This window comes from Chlamydotis macqueenii, chromosome 2, assembly GCF_036417535.1.
Source record: "Chlamydotis macqueenii isolate bChlMac1 chromosome 2, bChlMac1.mat, whole genome shotgun sequence".
NCBI classification, from domain to species: domain Eukaryota; kingdom Metazoa; phylum Chordata; class Aves; order Otidiformes; family Otididae; genus Chlamydotis; species Chlamydotis macqueenii.
Genome location: NC_141557.1, coordinates 107,273,934 through 107,300,229, shown reverse-complemented (window position 1 = coordinate 107,300,229; position 26,296 = coordinate 107,273,934). Strand labels below are relative to the sequence as shown.

Sequence of the window (26,296 nt, the reverse complement as noted above, 5' to 3'; positions counted from 1 at the left end):
TGAACCTTTCAGTAATGCTGTATTAGAGAAGCGTTCTATGACTTCATGCCCTCCCCATCACTAGCAGAGGGAAGTAAACACCTCACACACTGGACAGTGTAACTGTTCCCCACGGGGGAAAAAAGTAATCTAGCTGACCTTGAAAGGCGAAACACTCCACTAAGTACTGCCAATTGATTTTCTACACGACCCTGAGGCCTGAAGAGAAAAGCACAAGGACAACTGCCTGCACTGCAGAAAACACTGGTTTAGCAAAGATCATCTGAACAATACAATCATAAAAAGAAAAAGAAAAAAGAACAAATGAGAAGTGTGCCTCCTTACACATTCGCTTAGTACAAAGACATAACACACTTGAACCTGATAAGCAGTGTTCTGAGTTGACAGTGCTCCCTTGCATCCAGAAATAACAAATTCTGTAATCTAGATGGGCAACTGTGGGAACCAGAGCTGCTTATGCTTTGGAGCACGGCTTTTTAAAAAACAAAGCAGAAAAATTATTAGAGAGAAGAATACTCCCATGCCACCAGAAACAGCTTACAGAAAATAAAGAGGCTAAACTGCTCTTTGAGTTAGGATGAATCATGCAGCCTTCTAGGCACACGGCGCAGGTGTCTGACTAGCAGCACACTACCTAGGAGCTGATTAGTAGTTGTGCGAAATTTTTTATTTATTTATATAGCAAGTCAAGAAACATTTCTCAAAGAGAAGAATCTGACAACTACCAGAACCACAGAAAAGAGGAACTGTGTTTTATTTTATGTTTCATTCACAATTTTAAGAGATGAACAAAATAAAAAAAGCCCTAGAATATGAAAGCAGAATTAAGTCTTTCACAGTCTCTCCTCCCAGTCCTCCTTCCCACCATTTAAAATAGCTGTAGCTACTGCTACATCTGCCAGCCACACTGATTAAATAGTGAGATTTGTAATTTGTTTACCCCCAGTAATCACCTAGAATCTACTAACTGTAACACAAATTTTAAAGGACATGAAAAAAAAGAAAAGCAACTTTATTAATAAGTCTGATCTGTAGCATCCAGCAAGGTTATTAGTAGGAAAATATATAACAAAGATCAAGAAATCCTAAGAAGATCCTTGTTGTGTTTTCAAAGTGATAATAAGCATTACTTCTGTTTTTCAGTATTGAAGATATCTATTTAAGCTTTTTTTTTAAAAAAAAAACATTAATACAGACAAGTTATTTTTGTGTTTTATCTAAGAAGGGACAAGTACATAGGATTCAAAGTTTAGCTGACAGAAGGTGCTGATCAGACACCCTCTAACACCTCCCAGGCCTCTACTGAAAAAGGTCAATTATTTAATTCCCACAAAGTTACGTATTTTTGCATAGTTTAGAACTCATTCTTAACTACTGTCAGCAGTCTACTGTTTATGTTAAATACACTGAGTTAAGTATTTACCTGTATAGTTGAATCCCCCATTATAAATTTTGCTCCTTCTATTACAGCCATATATGAAAATCTTAGTTGATCAGGAGTCTGAATAAGTCCCATTCGATATTTTCTCATATCCAGTAATACTTTCTTAATATCTACAGAAAATGGGTCTTTTTTCTCCATCTGTAAAGAAAGTGACAGCAAAAGCCTCATTGCTACTTACGAAGGGAGACAACATACAAAAAATAATTACATGTAGAAATAAGTCATAAAATTCAATCTAAAAATTCATTTCTTCATATTATGTTTCCATTAGTTATACAGCAAAATTAACATCTCAAATGATTTCTAAATGGTTTTTACAGGAAAAATGTTAACCATCTAATAAAAGCTTATTATGAACAAATCAATGTTCATGTATTAAACAATCAGTACTCCAATATTAATCAAGTCTTAACATTAAAAAATTTAGATATGCTTGATTTTATACCTTGAAATAGTACCACAAGAATCAGAACCATAAAACAGTATTTTCTACTGCTCCTGAATGGAAAAGCATTTTGGGATGACTGAATATGGCAGAAGTTTCCTTATTTAAAGCAGAATTCCTCATCTGAGCAATGCACACGCTCGTACCCAGACTACGCTCATGGGATGTTTTTAACCACATATCTGCACTTCTTGCCATGTTCACTTTAATTCATCTAATATTAAAGTATACTTGCACCAAAATACACACTTATGTTTTTCAAAATGGAGAAAAAAAGAAAACCTGGGGAAAAAAAAAAGCAACTGAGAGGACCAAACCAGAAGATAAGTGTCTTATAATTTAAATGAAATCCTACTTCACCTAACCCTGTGCTGTATTTCTCACTATTACCAAGCACAGCCAAAGACAAAAAGCCTGTGTCTCGACTGTAAAATCCAACAAAAATTTTAGGAGACTTAGAATATTATTTAACATTTAAATGTCACTCAAGTCATGACCAATTATAGATGATGCAGGTCAATGAGTAAGCAAAAACCCTGCTCATTCATGTGGTACTGCAACTGCCTGCCTAGCTGCACCTCCCAGAGGGCTGCACAGCTGGGGAAATTCTGCACCCTTCTCCATTACACACTGCAGGAGATCCAGGGTGTTCTGGTTTTGTTAGTGAGGGGGGGCCTAAGGTGGTAGCTTCTGTAGGAAACTGCTAGAAGTTGCTCCCCTTTGTTCAGTGGACTCGGCCGGGCCTAGGCTGGACCTGCTGCTGGCCAAGGCCAAGCCAATTGGTAGCAGAATGTTCCGTGGTAACGCCTCTGCGATAATGTATTTAAGTAGGGGAAAACAGAAAAAAAAGAAGAGAAGAGATGTGAAGCAGCTGAGCGGGGGGCAGAGAGGGGGAGGTGCAAGCCTTGTGGGCCTTGCAGGCCTCACCCTCTGGCCTCCCGCTGGGCAGCCAACTGGGCCCAACTCGGCCTGGCCCAGCTGCAAGAAGTGGAGAGGAGATGAGAAGTGAATGAGATGTAAAAAAGATCCTGAGAGGCGTCTGCCAGCCTGTTGTGAGGAACAGCTGCAGACGCCAAGGTCAGTTCGGAAGGAGGGGGAGGAGTAATGTGGCTCCTGGCCAAGATTCCTCTGCAACTTGTGGTGAAGACCATGGTGGAACAGGTTGTCCCCCTGCAGCCCATGGAGGTCCACGGAGGGGCAGAGATCCACCTGCAGCCCACGGAGGACCCCATGCCAGAGCAGGTGGAGGCCTGAAGGAGGCTGTGGCCCATGGAGGGCCCGCTGGGACAGCTGTTCTAGAGGGACTGCACCCTGTGGAAGAGGTGACCCACGCCAGAGCAGTTCCACGAAGGACTGTGGCCCGTGGGAGGGACCCCACGCTGGAGCAGAGGAGGAATGAGAGGAGTTCTTCCCCTGATGATGACACAGCGGCGTAAAACAAAGCGTGATGAACTGACTGCGACCCCCATTCCCTTTCCCCACCCCCATGCTGCTTGGGAGGGGAGGCAGTAGAAATAATGTTAAGCCCAGGAAGAGGGAGGGGTGGGGGGAGGTTATCTTGTTCCCTGTCTCATTCTCCTGCTAGTTTTAGAAATAAATGAATAATTTTCCCCAAGTCAAGTCTGTTTTGCCCATAACGGTAACTTTAAGGATTTCTCCCCATCCTTATCTCAAACCTTGAGCCGTTTTTCTTATATCATCTCCTCCTATTCCCTCGGAGGGTGGGGGGAGCGAGAGAGAGACTGTGTAGTCTGGTCCCGATCGGGGCTGAACTACGACACAGGGGCATGCCCGAGTTCTCATCCTAGTTCAGATACCAATCTTCTGCAAGCTTAAGGAAAGGGGCCTGTCAGACCTGCAACATATTTCATGTTTAGAGAAAAGACTTACATATTCACTTGTCTCAATATTTATTCACAGGCCTAACTAAACTTGTACAAAAAATACTTTAAAATAATATTAAAAAGTTGATCTTTTCTAAGCACATCTTATATAAAAGGAAAATAATGTTATTTACTTTCCAGGAAGCCTTGAAAATGTGTGAAGTACCTCAAGATGGTAAATGTATTTCAAGAGTTGTGGTTTTGAACTGTCAAAATATGTGAAGGCAAAAAGGTGTATGATGTCTTTAATTAAAGTTTTCACTGGCATGTCATTAACTTAAATGGTTTTAAAGCCTTCTAACCAAAAAGCCCATATTGCGAAGACAGGTAGGATGTCAGAAGAAGGAATGGGGTGACAGAGAAAATGACCAAACACTTACCAGAACAAGACAAGTGTCTACTAATGAAAACGTGCCAGAACGTCCTATTCCCGCACTGCAGTGAACTACTGCAGGTCCGTGTTCAGGACTTAGTGAACCGGACTCTCTGACTTTAAACAGGAAGTTCAGGAATGAAGCTGGGGATTCAGGAACTCCAAAGTCTGGCCATGTAGTATAATGAAAATGAAAGATCATCCTGGACTCACCACTCTAGAAGTGAAAACAAATAAACAATATAACTAGAAAGTATTTTACTTTTGTTTAGTTAGCACACCTTTCCCCAATCTAAATCAATTTTCTATTTTAAGCCTCCCATTTAAACAAACAACCCAGGAACTTGCTTTGAGTTGGATGACAACCAACAGTGCAACCTGAAGTAGTTTTTCAACCAAGTTTGCAATTATTACCATACTTTTTTTTTCTTCTTCTTCTCAAACATCCAGTATTAGATTTGGTTTGCTTTACTACTCACCCCCAAATATTCTTATTTTTCTACCATTAATGCAGTTTAACGGCTGACAGCAGTTAATAGACTGCTAGCACCAACAGGACTGAAAAACACACCCGTCAGCATTGTAAGCACGCTCCGCTCTTGCTCAGAGCAAGAGGTATTAGCATCTGCTTTATACTAACCACACTGCTGAGAGGAGCAGGAAGCTTTATGGAAAAGACCTAGAAGAATCCACATAGCAGGATGGCTAGCAAGACTTATGCTGGATGTATTCATTCTTTATAAGCAGGTAAGTAAGAAAGGATTCCAAAACCATGCAGTTGTTTTAGAACCATGCAGCTACTTCCCTAACATGACCAACTAACTGCAAGTACTGAAGTGACAGCAAAAATAATGTATAGATCTGAAAAGCTTTGATGACAAATTTGGATCATACCTTTAGGAAATCATATCAGACCTCCTGTTAAATGCTACACCTTGCCTTCCTTCTTTTCTTGCTACAGTGATTTTAAGACAACTCAACTACTGATTTACCTCAGGACTTTTAGAAAGGTTCAGTTTTATCCATTTCACCTTATTTTCCACACAAATTGAAACCTACATAAACTTCCACACAGTTGGATCACAAGAAGATTTTAAATATCAATGTATTCCAGAAAAGCTATTTTTCAGCAACAGTAAAATATAGCTATGAAATTAAAATAAATTCTACTGTTCACCTCCTGCTCAGTCTGTTTCAACTTCTTATGAGAGACAACCTATAATACTCCTTTGTGAAACTAAAATAATCCAGTTCATGGCTACCCCAGTAATACTCTCCTATTCTGTCTTTTGCCATCAATGTCTGATACTGAAAGACTGCCAATACTTGCACAGAAAATAGTGGATATTAACATGACTCAAGTCACTATCAAATGCACAATTATCTTCCATGAATATTTTGTCTTTTGGCTAAGAGCTCAACAAGAAAAACAGAGCCTCATCCATCATATTGGAAAAATGAGTACACAGTAAGATTTCAAAGGGAAAAAAAAAAATTACCAAGGCCTAAACTGTACAAATACACTGGAACTTCCCTTTCTCATTTGTACGAAGCAAAGCATTAAAAAAGAGTTTGCATTTTCAACTGAGACCTTCCTATTGGTCTTCTGTACTTAGTTTTTTAACTAGTGAGTTAACTCACTAATCAACTGAAATGACCCATTTGTTTAAAAATCATGGAGATACATTTTTAATAAGAAATCTCGCAAATATAGAATTTTAAATAAGACTACACTATTAAGCAATTTCCTCTATTTCTAAGAAAAATAACTCATCAATTTACAAGCATAATTAAGAGGAAAACGGGAGAGATGAGCTAAACACACATACTAGCTAAAACAAAGGTTAAAGTTGTTTTTGTGAATCTAGATGATCCTTTGAAGTGGTAATTTATACTCTCCTCCTCCCCCTCGAGATTTTTAAAGGGCATTCCAGATGAAAGCCTCCCTTATACCTCAAGAAGGCAAAATGCCCTTATCTACAGACATCAAAGATGATCTGTGGGCTGCGATTTTTTTTTCTTTTTTTTTTCTTTTTTTTTTTCCCCAAATCCCGTACTGTAACAAGCACTAGCATCTTCCTCCTAAAAAAAAAAATCAGTAGTGCTTCAAGCACATGGCCAACTGTCAGCCTGCTGGTACACTAATCCAAAAATCAGTACTTCTAAAGGAAACATTAAAACAGTGCTGTTGTACATCTCATCCAGCTCTAACCCACAGAATTACTTTTTTCTCCCTCCCATACTGTACGAAGGCTTTATCCATCCCACAATTTTCCACCACTTCAGCTCATTTTAAAAATACCTAGTCTCTTCATCTTTCTCCACGAGTCCCATTTCAGAGCACCAGAACTGGCTGGTCTGCTTTGAACTTGCAGTTTTTAATCATACAGCCAAATCCCATTTGAGTATTTCAAACCTCCCACATTTTCTCTCTTAAACAGAATGGCTCTTTCAAGTGGTGCTTGGCAGTCAAGCTGTACAGCTGAAATACTGTCTTTGTGTGAATATCTGTACCACCCTTTCTTAAAGAACTCCCTCTGTCACTGAGCCATGCACCACAGCCGTCGCTTACATGAAGTGATGCAGGACTATAATGAGAAAAGGTTTCGTTTGCTAAAGATTCACAACTGTAGGTGGATAGAAATTCAATTTTAAAGGACAACTAATTTTATTAAAAGTGTTATCAGGAAACTAGATATTCTTTTAAAGAAAAATCCCTTGGACTTCAAGACTCAGGCAGTAATATAAAAATTTGTTTATGTTATATACAAGGGACACATTTCTGCACAATAACTGAAAACCAGCCTATTCTATGGTAACCACAACACAGATCTATTCCCTAAGACTAGCTACTGAAAAATTTTTTAAGAAAATCCTTGAATAATCATGGGACAACTTTTCAATCAACAACTCTTCAAGAAAATGAGTCACATCATTCTAGCAAAAGTTTCATGAACTACTGGGATAAGCTTTCAGCAAATAATGAACATAGCTAAAACTGATAAACTCATAGTTACTGCCACACTGCACAGTTCTCCACTGACTGCCAACACTAACAGCATAATCAAAGAATGATCAAACCACAAGCCATGCTCCCAGTTAGAAGCAGATATCCACACGAGGATTTGAGCAGAAAAATAATATAAAGCCATTAGACTTTCATCAAAACAAGCCTTGTCATAACCTTTTCACAGTGACTATCCAATCACTCAAAACAAAAGGGTATAAAAATCTTAGAATGACTTTAGGTTGTTCAGTCACCTGAGAGTATGAACACGAATAAAATAATACCAAAATGCTCAAAGGAATTTGATGCCTTCAGTGTCAAGTAAAACAGGTGAAGACAGAAAAATGCTGGTCTATCAAATTTCATACACTCCTTATAAAAGCCTTCATCTCATAGTTTAAGGGCTACTGAAATGGTCTAACACATGAAGGAGTAAAATACACCTACAACCTCATAGTGGTCCTGTATTTAATGATCATGCCTTAAGTGCATTAACAACTAATTACATCACATAAAAATGAGAAGGCATGCTGTAAGGGCAATATTCTAAGCACTGATATTCAAAATCTTAAATCAACTTTTACCACAACTTCTTCTATTTGCTCCTTCTAATGCTTGGCAAAATGGTTTTCAAAATGAACATTAAAATGGCAATGAGGATAACGGGGCCAAATTATCCTCACAAACATTCTGAGTTTTTTTAATAATTAGTGCATATCCTGTAAGTCAACACTGAACACTTGACATTCAAGTGAGTCTGGGTTCTCCTTTCCTGTTAGACATCAATACCTTTCCGAATACCTCAGTCATTTCTGTGCTCATGAAGAGCAAAATTAATCCCTGTTGTAATTTGTCAAAGTGATATAAGGACGCCCCACAACTTTAAAAACAAATGTTTGCCACATTTCAGAAATCCCTTCAAAACACTACAGGAATTACATACACATCCATATACAAAGATCCCATGAGATCCCAGACCATCACCTGCCATTAGGTTGCTTGCTGCCACAAAGCATCTTCTCAGCACATTTAGAATTCTGGACATTGGAAACTAGCAGCAAAGCAAATCTTACCTTCTTGAACTACACTGGCACCTGCTGGTTCATCCACAGGATCAGACAGTGAGGGCCACTAAGTAGTCTTGTGCCACCTTAATCTGATGGCAATGGCCACACAGAGGCTTGCTATTAAGTTTAGAATCCATTTTGCTAATGGTTTTTCCGAAATATTTGCTATTCGCAGAGGACTCAAGATTATGCTTGGGGTTTATTAACGGATCTTACTCTGAAGTATAATACCACCAATGTCACATCAGATCTAGTTCAATTCTTCTAGTCCTTTCTCCTCCAGCAAATATTTTTTTTTGCAAACCTCTCCTTCAGCTGCTTTATGCGTATTTCTAGGAACTCTGAGCCTGAGATACTTTCATCAAGGTTCCTCCAGCAATTTCAATTCCTTTCTACTGCTCCATTTCCTCACCTTGTCAATCCTGAGTTTCCCCTCAAGTACTGATGCTCATTTGCCCTCCCATAGCTTCCTTCAATTCCCCAGTACCAACCTAATGGGGCTTTGCTTATACACATTCATTACATCTCACATTGTATCTTTCCCCAAGCTATCTGAGTTGCCATGCCAGAAACTACTGAAAACACAAGTTCCTTTCTCTGAAGACCAATATTTATATTTGTGACAAGGAAAACTAAAAGCAACGATAAAGAATAGTATAAAAATATTCAACAGAAGGTGGGATTTTCCAGAAGTCAGCTGCCAATATCTAACAATTCTCCCATAATATCATCACAAAACTTAGCAACGCCATCCAATAAGGGTATTTTACAGATTTAACAAAAGGCTGTCATAAACACCTAGCTATCACTTCTCCAGTATACTGGGAGACTTTGCTTCAAACCACAGACATGCAACAGTTTCACAAATACATGATTACGAATTTTTAACATGAGCACAGTATTTTCCTTCTACCCTTATTTTCCAACAAAGGCAAGGGTTTGTGGCCTTCACAGTCAGTCTTTCCTCAAGGACAGTTCTGAACCTGAGCAACTGCAGAAGAAAGCAGTGATCTACTTTCACAAGAGCTGACAATTAACACCAACAAAACAACAGAGGATACACAATGAATCACAGTGAAAAGGCAGCTTCAAGTTTCTATATTCTAAAGTGTAGACTGGGTCAGGAAAAAATAAAGAAACGCCACAACATGCACCAGAAAGACAAAGCACATTATAAATATTTTCAGAACTTTTGGAAAGGTAACAATAAACACCACCTCCTCTCCTAAGCTTTATTGGATTACACTACCACAACAGCAAACACTAACCTTCTCCTAGAACAGATATAAACAAATCAAACCATCAAATGCCTTGATCTAATCCTAAAAACCAAACACTGCTCCCCTCTCCAAACTGCACCTGTACTTCTAACAAAACAAAACCAACAACAACAAAACCAACCAAATATTGAGAGATTGTTTCATTGGTAAGAACATTAAACAAGCACTTTACTCTTCATACATATGTATTTTGCTTATGTATTAGAGAGATTTGTTGCAGTAACACAAATTTACTTGAGTTCAGAAAGGTTGTATTATGAACACAATCACAGTTCTGTTTTTAAGGAAACACTAAATTTTTTTAAGTACTGTTGGAATTCAGAGTGTATTTTGTTCATGAGTCATCTTATACCCCAGGCGTCAAGTGGCTAAATGTCTTACTACTCTGCCTCCAAAGTCCCCTCCAGAATAAATTGTATAAACATAGAGTTAAGCTCACATTTCAAGTTACTGTGAATACTCAGTTCCCGCAAGTTTTACAGTATAATTATCAAATTCTTACAGAAGGCTGCACTTAACATTTGCAGTGTTATTCTAAAAACCATGTAGTTTTTCTGTCTGAGTAACCAAGTACGTTCTACTTCTTGTAGCTGTTTTATATTTAAAATATTATTTAGAGTTAGTATTTGTGGAGCCTTACAGGAGTGCTAGGGCATTAAAAATAAAAATTCAATACAGTAAGTTTGCTAGGTATTAATGAAACTGAGTTACATGACATACAAGAAACTCTGTACAGCATTGATGGGTTTGCATTACCAGTCCAAAGCACACCCAGAAATTAAGTGCTCAACAGCTCCAACTCAAAAATCTACTACAGTACACCTTGTGCTGTTCCTCAAGGGATTTCTGCATTTTCCAGCTGTTGTTATGTCCAAACATACACACATCACAAAAATTGTATCCTTTGAAAATAGGAAGTTTAAGGGCCAATGTCAGCCAGACAATTCCATGAAGAAGCTTTTTCTGTAGTTAGGAAAACTTGCTTCAGTTTTCCAAAACAGAAAGTTATTATTTCTCAGGCACTAACTTGCAAGCACTACTCCTCTTTTCTTTGCCTTTGCTGTCAATAAACAAACAACTTCAAACAATTTTTCAGGTCAGTAGACAGAATTTCATAAAGCTTTTCTTACACTGAATAGAGCAAGGAACAACATGCCGAGTTTTATCACGTAGATCTCATGAAGGTGGTTTTGAATTAACAAACATTAACTCAAAGTACCATTAATAGTTACTGTAAATTAAAAAAAAAAATTGACCAAATGTATCAATGTTTAGTTGTATAAAACAACATGCAAAGGAACACCTTCAAGCTTTCCTTTTCCAAATCCGCTGACAAGACAACCTTGAATAAAACTTGCCACACTAGCACTTTCATTTAATATAAGGCAAGGTTTATAGGGAGAGAGAATATCTTACAAGCCATAGCTGGAACAAACAGACAAGCTCTTCAATCCTGTCTTCAGCTCTGAAACAGAAGCAGCAAATTCCAACCCAAGCTCAGGCCAGGAACAATTTTTTTGAGCTTAACTTGATTAAATTGTCAAAGTGCTTAATTTTTAAGAGAAAAGGATGGTTGGTCCTGTGGAGCAAAAGGGGAGGTAAGCAAGAGGAAATAAAGTTACCTATCTACAGATGGTAATCGCCCCTCCCCCCAAAAATTTAGATAGCTGGACTCAATTATATGGAAAAATAAAGTTCCATTAGGAAACAGTAATTACTAAGTCTGATTTCTGATATTCAAAAGAAATCAAAAATGTCAACTCCTAGGTTCCTTCTTTTAGGGTATTTCTTAGAGCTCCTCCTAGAATCACCACTACATCAATTACAATTCAGTATGTAAAGGTACTGCCAAATGGAAAATGTAAGTATAAAAATGCTGAAGCTGTTATCTCTTTTAATGTATACATTAATTCAGGTCTAACACACTTGCTTATATGCCACACATAGATCTTCAATATTATCAGAAGCAAAGTACATTAAAATTTTCAGTGTAGAAGCTCAACCAAACCTGTAGCAACAATATGCTAACTGTTTTTCGTTATATACTTAAGCCTAGGAATATGAGCTACACAGACTGAGAAAAGCTTACGTTGATATTTTCTAATTGCAGTAGATGTACTGTGTAATAGGATTTGACGTCTTCAGAGACTAGCCTCACACGGAAACCCGTTTCACTGAATGTCATAACTTCCTCTTCTTTTGTCGGCCAGTATTGTGCACACTTCACCTAATTTATGTTTTTTTTAAAAAGGAGAAAAAAAGAAGGGGAAAACAAAAAGAAAAATCAGGTTAATTAGCCTACTATCCTTGGCTTTGCGTGAGCAGACTGAGACCCCGTTATTCAATACAGTAGACTCAAATATCTGCTCTCAGTTTGAGGAATTCTCAAAGTCCATAATGTCTACAGCCAAGTTACTACAACTGTTTCAATGGCTATCACACATCCCAGCTTTATGTGTTTCTGCTTTCTTTCATGGCAGGGCTAATATGTTTTGAGATATACATTAACCCTTCTCCCTCTCCCCCCTCTAGCTCTCTACAGTGAACAGAGATCTTTACTCAGCTACTTCAACAGCATTTCCCCCCCTCAATTTCTGACATGCACACCTGCACATTTACATAACTCATGTAACTCATCCAGTTTTCCCAAGGCTTGCTGAACCCTGGAAGATTCTAGTAAAAAAAAAAAAAATGAACTAACAAAGCAATGCAAAACTGTCTCTTGTCCTTCATTCCTCTTGTCCTGCACTCAAACTTTCTGTAGGAAAATTTTTGCATAAGAAAAAAAGTGACTTTTTAATGGACTAGTCAAATCTTTTTTTTACTATCACATCTATTCTGAAGAAAAACCATAAACCTCAAGTGACATGAATTTATAACTAAAATCCATAGCAGTTTTAGGCACATTAGCAGAAAAACTACATGATAGCGGAAGAACTGTGTGTTCTGCACACATATCACCAGCTGTAAAGAATCAAAAATAACTAGATTAGTTTGACAGTTGCTGGGCAGCAGCTTGTCTCCATTGTTACAAACAGTTAAGATCACTATGTAACAAATATACTACTCCATCAGATTTAAAAGAAATAATCTAAAAATACTTGAATTCAAACTTGTTTTCCCACCTTCTGTCTTGTTCATGAGCATCTTACACTGCTTCTGCTCCATCTTATTTCTATCTGAACATCCTTTTCTCTCAGGATGTTACTTTCACCTTTCTGGATGTATATTTATTAGATGCTGTTTTCACCAAACTGAATTCTGCATCTTCGCTCCAGCACTTTAATGTTACATTAAATCCATGTTATCCCATACACCAGTGAGAAAGTCTGTTAGTTCTTGTAACATACCAATCAAATATTGTATTAAAATTACGTGGCTTGCTTCACAACTTTAGGTCTGACATTACTTACCGATTCTTTTTCAACAATTCTGTTCAGCATGACAACTGCTTTGGTTTGTTGTTGCCATACCATTAGCCAAAAATGACAACATGTATTAGGCAGTGGACCCTGTGTAGTAAAGAAAAAAAATGGGTGAAAGAATGTATAGGCAAAGCAGTGTTTGAACAATATTTCACTGTGTGGAAACAGGAAAAAGTCTTCCTCTGAAAAGTTTAAACAAATTATTAATAGAATGATAGAAGTTACAGGGAAGAAAGTAACCACATCGCACAGACCATTTCAGTACTTGAAAGTCTGGAGGGTTTTTTTTGTGTGGTTTTGTTTGTTTGTTTGTTTGTTGTCCTGTTTTGGTTTTTTTTTGTTTGTTTGGGTTTTTTAAACCTAAACAACAAAATAGAAAGAACTCAGTAAAGAGATGTTTCAGTCTGGGCATCAATACTATCGTGCTGTTAGAAGAAAAGCTACTGCAGGCAGGCTCAGAAGGTACAAGATGAAATAATAAGGGGTAAAAGCATTGTTGCAACCTATTTCCAAAAGAACTGGAAAAAAGCAAGAAATATTTGAAAAGCTTTATATGCAGTAAGCCATTCATACTTAAATATTTCCTTTAGCTTTTTCTTGAAACATAAAATAATGTGTTCACAACTAGATCAAACAGGCAGTTAGCATGAGATATACACAACAAACAGAGACAGGGAACCATACAAATACAAATTACAACTGTACAAATCCCCCTCCTTCAGATTCTCAGTCCTTGTAATAACCTAGTAACTGGTACTACTTACCTGTGTTAAAATATAATATCTCTGGGCTTCTTCTATGACCACCAGGCTGGCATTGATATAGTCATTCTCGGTGTTCTGCAGTTTTACACGACTATGATCATCTGAAATTCAAAGAAAATTAAGAATTAATGATGCATCCACCTTGATGAATACTCTCTAACAGGTAAGTTTAGGTCTGACAAGCAATTAGAAATAAATTCTGCAGTACTAACCAAACAGCAAACCACAAATATACATGAAACTAATTTCTCACATAACTTTGACAACTGCCTGTCTCATTGTCCCCTCAGCACTCCATCAAAGTAATTTCAGGCAGCTATTAACAGAAGCTGCTAAAAAAACCCCATAAATACTCAGTTTCCCTTAAAAAACAACCAAACAAACCAACCCTCCCCTCATACGCCAGAAGATGCTCACAATCGTATCTCCACAACTGCATTTCCTTAATGCAACAGCACCACAAGCCATACAAGAACTCTGTCCTATCGCACCAGACCACTCCACTGCATGGTTTCCTTTAAGTTCAGAACTCCAAGATTTTTGGCAAACCAAAGTTTCATAGGTTGAGGTAGAATCATAGAGCTAAACTCATGCAGCTAAAAAAAAAAAAAAAGAAAGAAAAAAAAATCTACTTGCAATTAATTCAAGCCAAGCTTTGATCAGTTTAAGTTTCCTTGTAATTTATTTTTTAATATTATACAAATCAAAAATACTGAAGAATGAGCACATGCAGAAATGTACCTATTTAACAAATCTTCCAATTAAATGAAGCCTAATCCAATTACAGTTTCCATCTCTCATGATTACACAGGCAAGACAGAAGACTCCTGTATTTCTAGTAGAGGCAAGCAAAGGACTCAGTTTAAAATTCTAATGTTAATATGAGAAAGATTATCAGACTGCAATGCTAAAACACTGCATAATAAAAAGTCACTAAGCGGTTCTAGGAACAGCACAGTATCTGATTTATCACCCTCTAGGAGACACTTAAGTAATCAGACTTGTTCACGGTAAATAATCCTTTAGCCAGTTATTAGAACTGTATTAAGTAAAGAGCACTTTCAGTTTAAAATTTGTACACAACTGCCTGCCAGGAAATGAGATCCATCTGACTGCAAATCTCCTGAAGCTCAACTGCCTAGATAGACTGTTTATGGGAAGAGTAAATAAAAAATAGCAAACTAAGATGAATTTAAGAGACTTGAACACATTTCAGGAAGAGATGGGAGATATTCCATAAAGAACAGACAGAGCTGAGAGGGAATTATGGTTACTTTCACCTGGTCTAACCCGCAAAACTCATTCAGGGTGCAGACTGATGGTACAGCTGCCATTAAAACGTCAGTCTGCTTTTCCCTCTCCTATCGTTAGCCAAAAGGCTAATTTGCTTTTGATGAACATCTTGGGAAACATACAAAATCCATGTGCTTTGACACGAGCAACTACCAAGTATCACATCCAGTGCAGCTATGATAGCCAAACTCAGATTATGTCCCTATATCACAGCCAGTCTATACAGCACAAGGCTTAGTTAAGAAATCCATGAATATGACTCCAGATAGGCAAAAAGCTGATGGGAATTAAAAAACAGTTACAGAATTAGACTTGTTCTAGGGACCGCTCATATGGTTTTATAAATACTTTCCGTATGTTTGGAAATCTGGGAAAAGTACATTTACTAAGTCTTGATCTGCTTTCATACTCTCCCTCATCTATCTGCTATTCAGAGCCGTCAAAGAGTCAAATCTGGCTGGATTTGAGGAAAGAAGTAAACAGTATTTTTTTTTTTTTTTTTTTCCCTGAAGGACTGAGATTCAGGGTTGTCATCCTACCTCCTTTAGCTCCTAGCTTTTATATACAGTCACATACAAACAGGCAGAGAACAGAAATAGGCTGAAAAACTATTTTTGATGCAAAAGTATGAGAAAGTTACTGGTTTAGTCCATTTTCAATAGTATTGCAGCAGTAAGGCAACACCATCTTGACTTCCAGGAGCCTTATAATAATTTATGATACATCTCTATGAAGAATAAAATATTATCCAAGTCAAGAAAGAGTAAAATTAAGACACATACACATTTCAAAGTAAAATACATCTCTTTATATTATTTTGTCTGGATAGGAAAGTGTTACTTTTTCCTTTCATGTATCATTTTATCTGAAGTATTTCTACAAGAGAGAAACCAAGACCTTCGTAAATATTACATGTCATTTGCCAACAGGAAAAACTTAAGGTCTTGTTATAGTAAATCACACATACCGGTACTAGTGTTCTCGGAAAGATGACGTAAGCAAGCACTGTTAACAGTTTAATCACCCAGCAGCAGCTGCTGTATTGCTGCCAGTAGGAGATAACTACTGAGGCCCTAATGAGGTCTCCTACGGTAATCTTTACACACATTTCCAGGCTTATTTTTTCCTCTTATAAATTATGCTTTGTAAACATGACAAATAAAATTCTGAAAGTTTTTTTAAAAGCCTCTTTAACAACTAATTCTGTGCACAGAAAGCCCTCCCCCTCCCCAACTAAAATGGAGGCAATTCTACAAATACATTGGCATACGCTCCACAGATCAAAGCAAGCCACTGGAATATATTGATTTCCCTCATTTCAAGGCAAAAGGTTCCTAAAGGACACAATGACCTAGAAACCTCATTCAAGCACTGGCTTGCTCATCTGAATTAAACGAAGCAAGCCAACTTTTGACAGTGAGTTAGCTGCAACATATTTCCCGTATGTAAATAATTTCCAGTTACAAAGTACTTTAGATTTATATGAATGATAAACCTATCTTAAATCTTACCTTAAAGATTTATCTTAAATGTTGCCATGCCCACAACACCTAAAATATAGTACTCATTTTCTGAAGTGCTAATTCCCCTATTTCAACAAACTATGCAGCCCAAAAAGGAAGTGGAAACCTTAGACATGCTTCTCATTCTGGCTCCCGCACTAAGAAAACTACTCCCAGAACCATTCGGTCTGAAATAAGCAAGCTCTTATTACCCACTTTAAGTGGAACTCTGCCCCACTGATACCGCTGGCAACACTCCCCGCATCTCAAGTAACGCCAAGACTTCACATTACACATCAATTTGCCTACTCCCTGATAAAAAGAAAACGACACATCCAGTTAGATACGAAACATTTGGCATTTTACATCATACAGTTCTTGCAGTTGGCTAATGAAAGGGTTTTTTTTTATTTGAGAACAACTGTTTCTAGAAGTGAAACCACTATATAACGTAAAAATTATCTTTTATCCAAGAGATATTTCTGGCTCCCTAAATATAGAGCTATCAACAACAAAGGAGGGGGAAATGCTACTTAGTGGATTGAAGAAAGTCATAAATAAAACATGTAGCCATAAGCCATCCCATTGACCCAGTCTGACCCTTTCCCGTCTACCAGCAAATCCCCTTCATTTCACTAATCTAAATCTAGTCTATCTGAGCTGCTAAATTATTCAAATTACAACATCCTGTCACCAGACTTACAGTCTCAAGTCTCAGAGGTAGCCTAAGGCAAAGGAAAGGCAAAGTGACTTTTCCCCACTCTGTCGCTGGTTGCATGCAATGAATGCCATCATATCAATCATGGCCTAGCTCATAACTGAAATGTATTCATACCAAAATATATGCATAAACTACTGCACAGGATCCTTACACTTTTAAGCAGGACTGTGAAAAAAACCTTAAGATACCATAAAGTTTAGATCAGCATGTGCTAGGGAATTCCCCTCTTCCCCAACTCCAGAGAAAGACATATCTCCAAAAGCAGCATGTCTATCTTATTTATATCATGTTTCTGGTAACAAGACATTTTAGAGAATCATTAGATAATGTCATAAAAACCATCAATGTCAGCTTCTAATATGGAGAGTTAAGAAATGCAGAAGGCTTATTTTGGACAGATCATCTCCCTGTTCTCAGCACATTCACTTGAAACACAGGTCAGAAAGGAAACACTTTTGCAATGATCATCAAGCAGCACTATGTGCAAAACCATCCACATCAGCTTGAACTCTGTTCCCTGTAAAGCACAATACTCTGACACTCCTCTCTCCCTGGTATATACTCTATTACAACTGTAAGCCTACAGTTGAAAGGTCCAACACAAAGTCTACCAATGGCCACAGGAAGAACACAAGAGAAATCACTACTTCTTCAGATCCTCCAACAGCAACATGATCTACCAGGCAAAAATGCTCAGATGACCTAAGAAATCAGGCTACACACATTACAAAGGAAGGCTAAAGATAAAACTGCGTAAACCCCCATCTAAGCTCCAAAAGCAAAAGCAAAAAAAAATCTGCCAATTTTGCCGAGGGGATTTCCTTCTTGTCTCTGAATCTGGGAACACAGTAAGCAGATCCCTAAAGGTGTTTAGTGTCAGAGATGTTAGACTTCTCTGATATCAACTAAGAATAAGATTTAGAAGGAAAGTAGTAACAGAAATCTTAATGTTTCATTGAAGTTATCAATAAAGAATAATAACCTCATAAGTTATTTTCCTCTTAACAATGTTTTCTGAGAAATGGTTTCATCTGTCAGGAAATGACTGGCTGTCAAACCAAACCTATTTCAGATTAACTTCCTGTTTCAATACTGCTACACAGCCAAAAAATTCCTCTCCCTATTCTAGACTAATACCAAACTGCTAGACTGCTATTTTTTTTGGCAAGGTAGTAACTCTTGAGGGCTTTTACCCAACCAAACTTAGACACACCATAGCTCTTCAGCCAACAAAACTGGACACTAACAAAAATATTTATGAAACTGGAGACAACGTGAAACAGCTATAGTGGGCAAAGATGATGAGCCTTTCTCAGCTAAAAGAAATCAACTTTTACCTAGCAATGTATGTAATGGACACAAATTGGTTTCAGGGTGTATGTCCTGCGTATTATGCTTCAAATGGTTCAAATCAACTCAAAGCATTTTTTCCTGTGCTTGCCATTGACATCTTTTCCTTAAGACAGAATAATCTTTGCATTTCCTCTTGCAGACTTACCACCTCAGATTTCAGACTGGCTTGGCCGCTATCTAGATTAACAAACCATTTTCTCACTGCTACGGTGAAATAAAACATTTCCATCAAATTATGTCTTATGTCTTACAATATGTTTAAATAGTTAGTTCTTAAGAGTTTAACTGCTAGTTCTGAAGGCCTTTGACCATCAAAGAATATTAGTATTATCACCCTTTTTTCATTTAAGCACTGTTTAAGAGCAGTAAAATTTGCAAAGTGAAGGACCAAGATGTTAAGATTGTGTAAGACTGAGTCATCTTGCATTTCTGCAATGCCAGTTCCTCGCATACATGCGCCATGATTAGATGTGTTCACCACAGTGACCAAACCACACTGCTATTACCCCAGCTGCCTTGAAATTTAGGTACTACTATCTTGGAACATTATTTATCATATATTCCCTTCCAGGTCTCTTTCTCCTCCCAACTCTCACCACCGTTACAGAAACAAGTATGAGTCACAACTGAAAACACACAGGTGTAAAATTCAACAGGAATTAGTTCAAACACAGTGTTTTGCTCTGTTCTCCTCATACAGCCTTGCTCCTAGTGCCCAGTTCTGCAGCCTGCCTTGGTGGCCCAGTTCAAACCTTGTTTCTCTCATAAATGCTAAAAACTGAGACATGCTTCAAAGTTCATAGAATCATAAAATCACCTGGTTGGATGGGACCTATCAGATCATCTAGTCCAACCGTCTTCCCACTACCATTGCCGCCACAGGTACTAAACCATATCTTGTAGCTCCTCATCAAGCCACCTCTTGAACACTGCCAGGGACGGCGACTCCACCGCCTCCCTGGGCAGGCCATTCCAGTGCTTGACCACTCTTTGGCAGAAAAAGTTTTTCCTCACATCCAATCTAAACCTCCTCTGGTACAACTTGTGGCCATTTCCTCGGGTCCTGCTTGTTGCCTGGGAGAAGAGGCCAAAGCCCTGCTCATCACAACCTGCCTTCAGGAAGCTATAGAGTGCAATGAGGTCTCCCCTGAGCCTCCTCTTCTCCAGACTAAACAACCCCAACTCTCTCAGCCGCTCCTCGTAAGACTTGTGCTCCAGACCCCTCACCAGCTTTGTTGCCCTTCTCTGGACACGTTCCAGGGCTTCAGTGTCCTTCTTGTAGTGAGGGGCCCAAAACTGAACACAATACTCGAGGTGCGGCCTCACCAGCGCCGAATACAGGGGGATGATTACCTCCCTGCTCCTGCTGGCCACGCTATTTCTAATGCAGGCCAGGATGCCGTTGGCCCTCCTGGCCACCTGGGCACACTGTCGGCTCATGTTCAGCTCAGCATCAACCAACACCCCCAGGTCCCTTTCCTCTTCACAGTCCTCCGAAGTTCATCACTTTAGTTCAGTCATTACGTTATAATTCACGTAAACTAGCATGTAATGACTGAGCCCAACTACTACTTTAGTCTTGAAGATTTTATCTAACTGCCCCTCTCTGCTCTTGCACAGGGTCCAGAAGCAAGCTTTGCCATGATCAGGGCAGAGGTGTTTGGTACTCGTCAGTATTGCAAAAGGCATGCCATGATTAAGGAAAATGTTGAGCTCAAAAAAACTACAGGAGATGAATACAAGTCACAACCTCTAGGATACTGTTGCAGGCATTATTAGATACCACTTATAATAATACAATGTCTTTTTATTTCTTTATTTTAGAAAAACTCTTTCTACAAAGACAGAAAAAACACGAATACACTGAAGGTAAGCTGTCATTCTCTTTGCAGTAGGGCCTAAGAAATTAAATCCATGGATGGGACAAATAGTAAATGCATGAATACAACTTCTGCCACAGAAGTTGTATAAGATATTGGACCCAGGAATAGAACTTGGGTCTTGTGTGTTCAAATCCAATTTCCTGCCTTCTCTTCTTACAACTTTCATCCCAATTTAGGTATGAAACAAAGTGAATAAAACATGATCTACCTTACCACAAGCAAGACGCTAATGCTGTGCTGTAACAGGGCAGCAGACCTGGGACACCTACGTACCTCTGCATAGATCAAGAAAGGCCCAGCAGAGCCCTGTCTCCCTTTGCTGAGCACACAGCAGAAGCTAGTAAGCCTTCACCCACTTGAGGTATCTTCTTCAGAGCTGTGCATTTCTCAAATAGACCATACCGGGGAATGCCACGCAGCCACAGCAAAGAGGCTGTGCGCTGAACTCTTAAGTTCAGTTTCATCAGAGTGCAGTATTGAGATTGAGCACTAAGCCAGGCTGGCTCCATTTGGTGCGAATACACCGTGCAAGTTAGCATTCTGGCAGCACTCTAACAAGCAGCACACAGGGCTGCATCTGACCAGCATGACTCAATCCAAGACCCTTTCTGTGTAATTTTGAGAAGTGCTATGCACATGCTGTTACCACAACCTTCAACTGGAAACAAGGAGTTCAGCACTTCTCCAAATCTTACAATAGGTATTCAGATTAGGCTCTCAAACAAAAAGCCCCAATACACCAGCAACCCTTCAAAAATTCTAGATCCAGTAACAAGAAGGCTTTCATGAGCCTTTGGTGCTTTGGGAAATTTCGCACTAAAGAACATACAAATGTTTAACCTGTTCCAACTTCAATATTTTGTAAAAAAATCAAGGCTGTACTAAATGTTTTTCCAAGTCCTTTTGAAAGTTACTTATGACAGCTTTCTCCAGCTGTAACTAAATATTGGTAATCTTTTACTCACATACCTTTTAATAATGATTTTGGATTACAGTTTCTAAAGTAAATGCTGTTGAAAAAAAGTACACAACTCTTCAGTAGCAAAGAAGCTAGTAAAAAAGCTGTCTTCACCTGAGATCTAAGATCATTAGGTCACAAAGACCTTTCTTTGGCAGTTGGTAAAATACAAAGCACTCCATACCATATCTACTTGCACTGAGAGAACTAAAGAACAACTTCATGCATACATTCTTTCAAACAAACAAAAATTAAAAAAAATTCAAGTATTTTTTAAAGCAACAGTAGAAATCGAGTGGCATTTATCCACACAATCTTATAAATGCGCAGAATCACTTAGCCGAAAAGGAAACTGTATGTGTTACTCAAGGCTTATTAACTTAATTTCTGTGCCCAGTAGATGTTGATTTTTATTTTATTGATAGACAAAGCAATATTAAATAAATAATTTCCTTACGACAAAAATATCTTTCAAAATGTTACTTTGCAGCTCACAATTACCTACACACTAAAAACTGTGATTTGCAATCATCTCGCATTCAGCACAGTAAGTTTAACATGCAAATTTTTATCTGTTCTGTTACACACATTTGTGTACGTTACAAAAACCACATTTATCATAGGATACATACCTACAGAAATAAACAAAATACACAACCTACAAAGACGATGACTTATTAGCTAGAGTGTTAAAAGTAAACTGGGTAAGTAAAAAGTCTAGAAAGTTTACTGCGGTAATTACAGAGAAGATACTTACATGGACTAACATCTCTGTATCTATTTCGATTTCTGTTTTCTGGGTATTTTGCAACTCTGTGAGGGTAGTCACTGGACTTATGTCGAATTTCCTTTAAAAAAACAAAAAAAAATGCAATTTACTTACAGCCAGTAAGTTGAGTAAGGTCAGTGTTTTACACATCCTATTGTAGGACTTTCAAGCTTATTCATTAATCAGAGCTGTTAATAATTAAATTATTTTAACAAACCTTTACTATACTTAGTGTTATTTCCACTCAGAAAACACGTATCTCACTCTTGGCCAAGCTGTTGCCATTTAGATCTTCCCACACTTGGCTAACCTTACCGAACTAACATAAGCACAATTTGGTAAGCAACTGATATAGTAGAAACAACGGGAAAAAAAAAAAAAACAAAACCAAAACAACCAGATATTCATTATGCTTACAGTTTACCTCAGACTTGCACATTATCTCCCACAGTAATAAGAGACTCAGACAGAACTAACAGCAGTTTACTGCCAGCTCCTTTACACCGACCGCCAGCATAAATCCCCACAAAGGCAACTGAACTAGTTACTGATTTTACGGCTGCTGCTACAGCCACAAGATTACTCTTGGAGATTTGACAGTTCAACCCAATAACTTGTACAGTTAAACACGATCCAATATGAAGGAACAATTCTAGACTGACCAGTATCAATGTGAAATCACAGCCTGCTTCTTCCCAGGCATGAATACAAACCTTTCAATAATCTGCATCTGGAAGACATTCAAACATACTTATTTAGACACTATTTTAAGAAGTATACTGTTCACATACTCTGAATGGTCAGTTTTATTATTTTTTTTGCCTCTGAGTGTTATCTTTTACACAACTTCACTAAGATACACAGATTTACCTTATATAGACAACTGAAAACACAGCTAAAGTGCCATTGACGAGGAGCCTCCAATGAACTGAACTATCCCATTCTATCTCTGTAGTGATGCCATCTCAGCAGACATGTTGTATGGTACAGAATTAACAATATCTTATTTTGATTTCTCCTTTTGTTTTTAGATGCTGCTGCTGCTACATGTGATCATTATGTCCCAAAGAGCACTTAAACTTCCCTTTACAACTAAGCATTCTCTGCTTCAGTTCAACTGTCTTCTCTATGCTTCCACTATCTTTGTCTTCTCAGACTTCTTAAAAAGTCTATGAATTCCCAGACAATAAAAACAACCAAAAAGGACTTCAGTGGAAATCTAAAGTACTTAAAGAAGGGTCATTTTTTAGCACCTGATGTGTGACATTATCTCAGTGCAGTGCCAACCTGTAAAAAAATCTAAACCACAATGTGGAGCAGCAACTGTCAAGCTGCAATGCTTGACATATTTGTATCAAAATCTCTTGATCCATTAGACAACCTGTTTTTTTTTTTTATTTTGATACAACAAATTGGAATTTGTCTTCTTCTCTAGTTTATATGGCTTACAAGCTTTGGGAGCAAACCACATGCATGTTGAATAAATATACCTGGGAGGCATTCACAACCAAATTTCCGTGAAATGTAAATGTTGCACTAGTCGATAACAAGATGCAACATATGTTGTTTTCAAAAGCACTAGCATCCTCTGCGCACATAAACAGACTTGTAATTTGGTAAATAAATATTAAAACAGGTAGAAACACTACTACAGTGATGCAAGGCGAGGGGGGGCTTGCTAAAAAGCATTAAACCTAAGGAAGTTTAATGACTAGTTCTAAAATCAGTTTTCCCATATATGATCAGCCATCACAAACTAGAGAAACAAAGCAGACACCAGATGTAATGTAAGGCATATTACACAAGAAAACTTTGCAATGGGGGTGAGGGGGGTGGGGTGGGGATCAGTATTATTTATTCAATCATTAATTCAGATTGGACAGGAGGTCTGGGAGACAGCATAAATATTCCAGGCTTCACAAGACGGAAGTAAAGGGCCAATATATAAAACTGGTCTCAGCAAGAAGAATTAAAAAACCCCAATATCCAGCTTGTTTTTTCTTCAGAGAAACTTGCAATTCCTAGGGCAAGTATGTATGCTTCTTATACAACACCATCTTAGGAAAACACCTTCCTAAACAAAAACTAATTTGCTATTTTCTTTTTATGTTTTTAAGCAGACCTGTATTCTGTGGTTTTAACATAAAACAAATGTTTTAGGTACCCTGAAAAAAAACCCTGAGTTTGCAAAATCTACAAAATCAGGGAAACTTAAAATTCTCATTAAAAAAAAATATTTAAAATATTTTACAACATATCTGTAGTAAAATTAGAAAATCATACGATATACAAAGTTTAGCAGAGTTGAATATGCAATTTTCTCTTCAGTTTACTCATTCAAGTAGAACTAAATAATATTAAAAATACTTGGGAAAGCTGAATTGTTCAGTCTGGACATACCAGATGTAATGTGTGTGCGCTTTTCTACCTAATGAAAAAAAAAAACAAACCTGGTTGCAGAACTCTTCCCTTGTACTTTTACCTCATTAACTCAGCACAGTTTACTTCTGCTATTCCCTGTTAAATTCAAACCACAGTTCAGTTCCATAATACATGTCTAGAGATAATGTACTTGAAATACATGTAAATCAAATACTCTGCTAATTTAACAGAGAAATAGCACAACTCAAAGTTAGTAAAGAGACCTTTTATTTCGGGTTCTTTTCCCTCATTTATGAAAGAGCACTATAAAACACGTACTGGCTCAAACAACTGCTCTAGTATTATAAGCTTATACTTAAAGTCTGTTTTATGGAATTGACCCAAAGACTACTGTTGCAAGTTAGTAATCCCGTTGTTTCTAGAGAAAAAGGGCAAGGAGCGTTATGTTCTGAGAAGTAAGCGCGCAGGCCTCCCGCAGCCGCCAGGCAGGTGAAGGCAGCGGTACCAGGCGGGGGAGGAGGCTGAGTGGGTGCCTGAGGAACCGCTGCGCAGCGCCGCGAACCCAGGGGCGATGGCGAGCCTTGGCCGGATGGATATTATCAGGTACAACTTTCCACTCTGCCTGGAAACCGCGGGGAAAACACCCTCGCTCGGCTCAGATCAGGCCGCTCGGTTAAACCCTCACCGCCCGGCCGCCTGCAGCCGGCTGAGGGGCCCCGGCCGCCGCCGAGCCCGCGCAGGCGCAGTGCGCGGCCAGCACCCCCGCCGCCGGGCGGCGCGCAGGCGCAGCGGCAGGGCACGCCGCGTTGCGCCTGCGCACTCACCCCCTCCGGCGGCCGCCTGCCGGGAGCATGCGCAGCGACCGGCCGCAGTTTCGCTGCGTGCACCTGAAAACGAGTCGTGGCCCAGCGATTTCCGCTCCCCGCTGAAGCGGCGGCACACCGGCAACGTGCGCTGCCAGCTCTCTCCCCGTCCTCCCTCCTGCCGGGACGGAGCCGGCGCGACCCCCTTCGCTCACCAGATAACGCGCCTGCCAGTCGTTAGTGGCATCGATCTCCTGGAATTCCTGCTCGATGATGGCGGACATGGCGGCGGCCAGAGCGCGAGCCTGTCCGGAGGCCGGCAAGCTCCCAACCCCTCGCGCGCTGCCCACCACACGGGAGCGGCGAGCGCGCACATACGCTCGCAACGGGTCCCACTGCCGCCGGCGCCAGGCGCATGCGCGGCCCTCGCCTCCGCCCACCGAGGGCCGCCGAGACCACGCCCCCCTCCGGGGAGGCGGGAAGCACCTGCGGCGACGTCATGGGGCGGAGGGGGGAAGCGAGCGCCGCCCTCAGGTGTCCCGGGGGCGGGCGGGGGGGTCGCGGATCCCTTCTCGGCAGCGCCTGAGGCCGTTGAGACGCGCGTTTGCTGTCGCACTGTCACTGCAAGGACAGAAGGCGGGCAGACCTCAGCGACCGAAGGGGCGCCGCCGGTCAGCCCCCCGCCCGCTTCAACGCGGTGCCAGGCCGCCTTCAGCTGCCTGTTTTAAACAGCAGATGTACGAAAATATCAACGCGTCAGGCCAACTAATGACCGGCGGGGCTCGCCGTCTCGAAAGCAGAAACGGAGCGCGGCGGAACGCAGCCGCCCTCGGCGACGGCCGTTAAGACAGAGCCCCTGCGGGAAACCGAAGGTCACGCGGAGGGCGGCAAGGGCAGCGTTGCTCAAGCTGCTGGGAAACGCGCGGGGCCGCTCGGCGTCACCG

The 26,296-nt window shown here is 39.5% G+C and overlaps 1 protein-coding gene across 4 annotated transcripts in view; it reads right to left on the bottom strand.

Moving 5' to 3' along the window:
• Positions 1–25,771, bottom strand: part of PTPN2 (protein tyrosine phosphatase non-receptor type 2) — a 40,550-nt gene extending 14,779 nt beyond the window's left edge. Inside the window, exons 1-7 of one of the 4 annotated variants that reach the window (XM_086740592.1) lie at positions 25,568–25,771; positions 22,156–22,246; positions 13,689–13,789; positions 12,913–13,011; positions 11,589–11,726; positions 4,153–4,362; positions 1,424–1,582 (exon numbers count right to left, since the gene is read on the bottom strand). In XM_086740592.1, coding sequence (XP_086596718.1) covers positions 1,424–1,582; positions 4,153–4,362; positions 11,589–11,726; positions 12,913–13,011; positions 13,689–13,789; positions 22,156–22,246; positions 25,568–25,636 — 867 coding nt within the window. In that variant the 5' untranslated portion in view covers positions 25,637–25,771. Of the gene's footprint in view, positions 1–1,423; positions 1,583–4,152; positions 4,363–11,588; positions 11,727–12,912; positions 13,012–13,688; positions 13,790–16,492; positions 16,637–22,155; positions 22,247–25,567 lie in introns of those variants that run through there. The other 3 variants (XM_086740593.1, XM_086740594.1, XM_086740595.1) reach the window with 3 other exon arrangements.
• Positions 25,772–26,296: the final 525 nt, after the last annotated feature.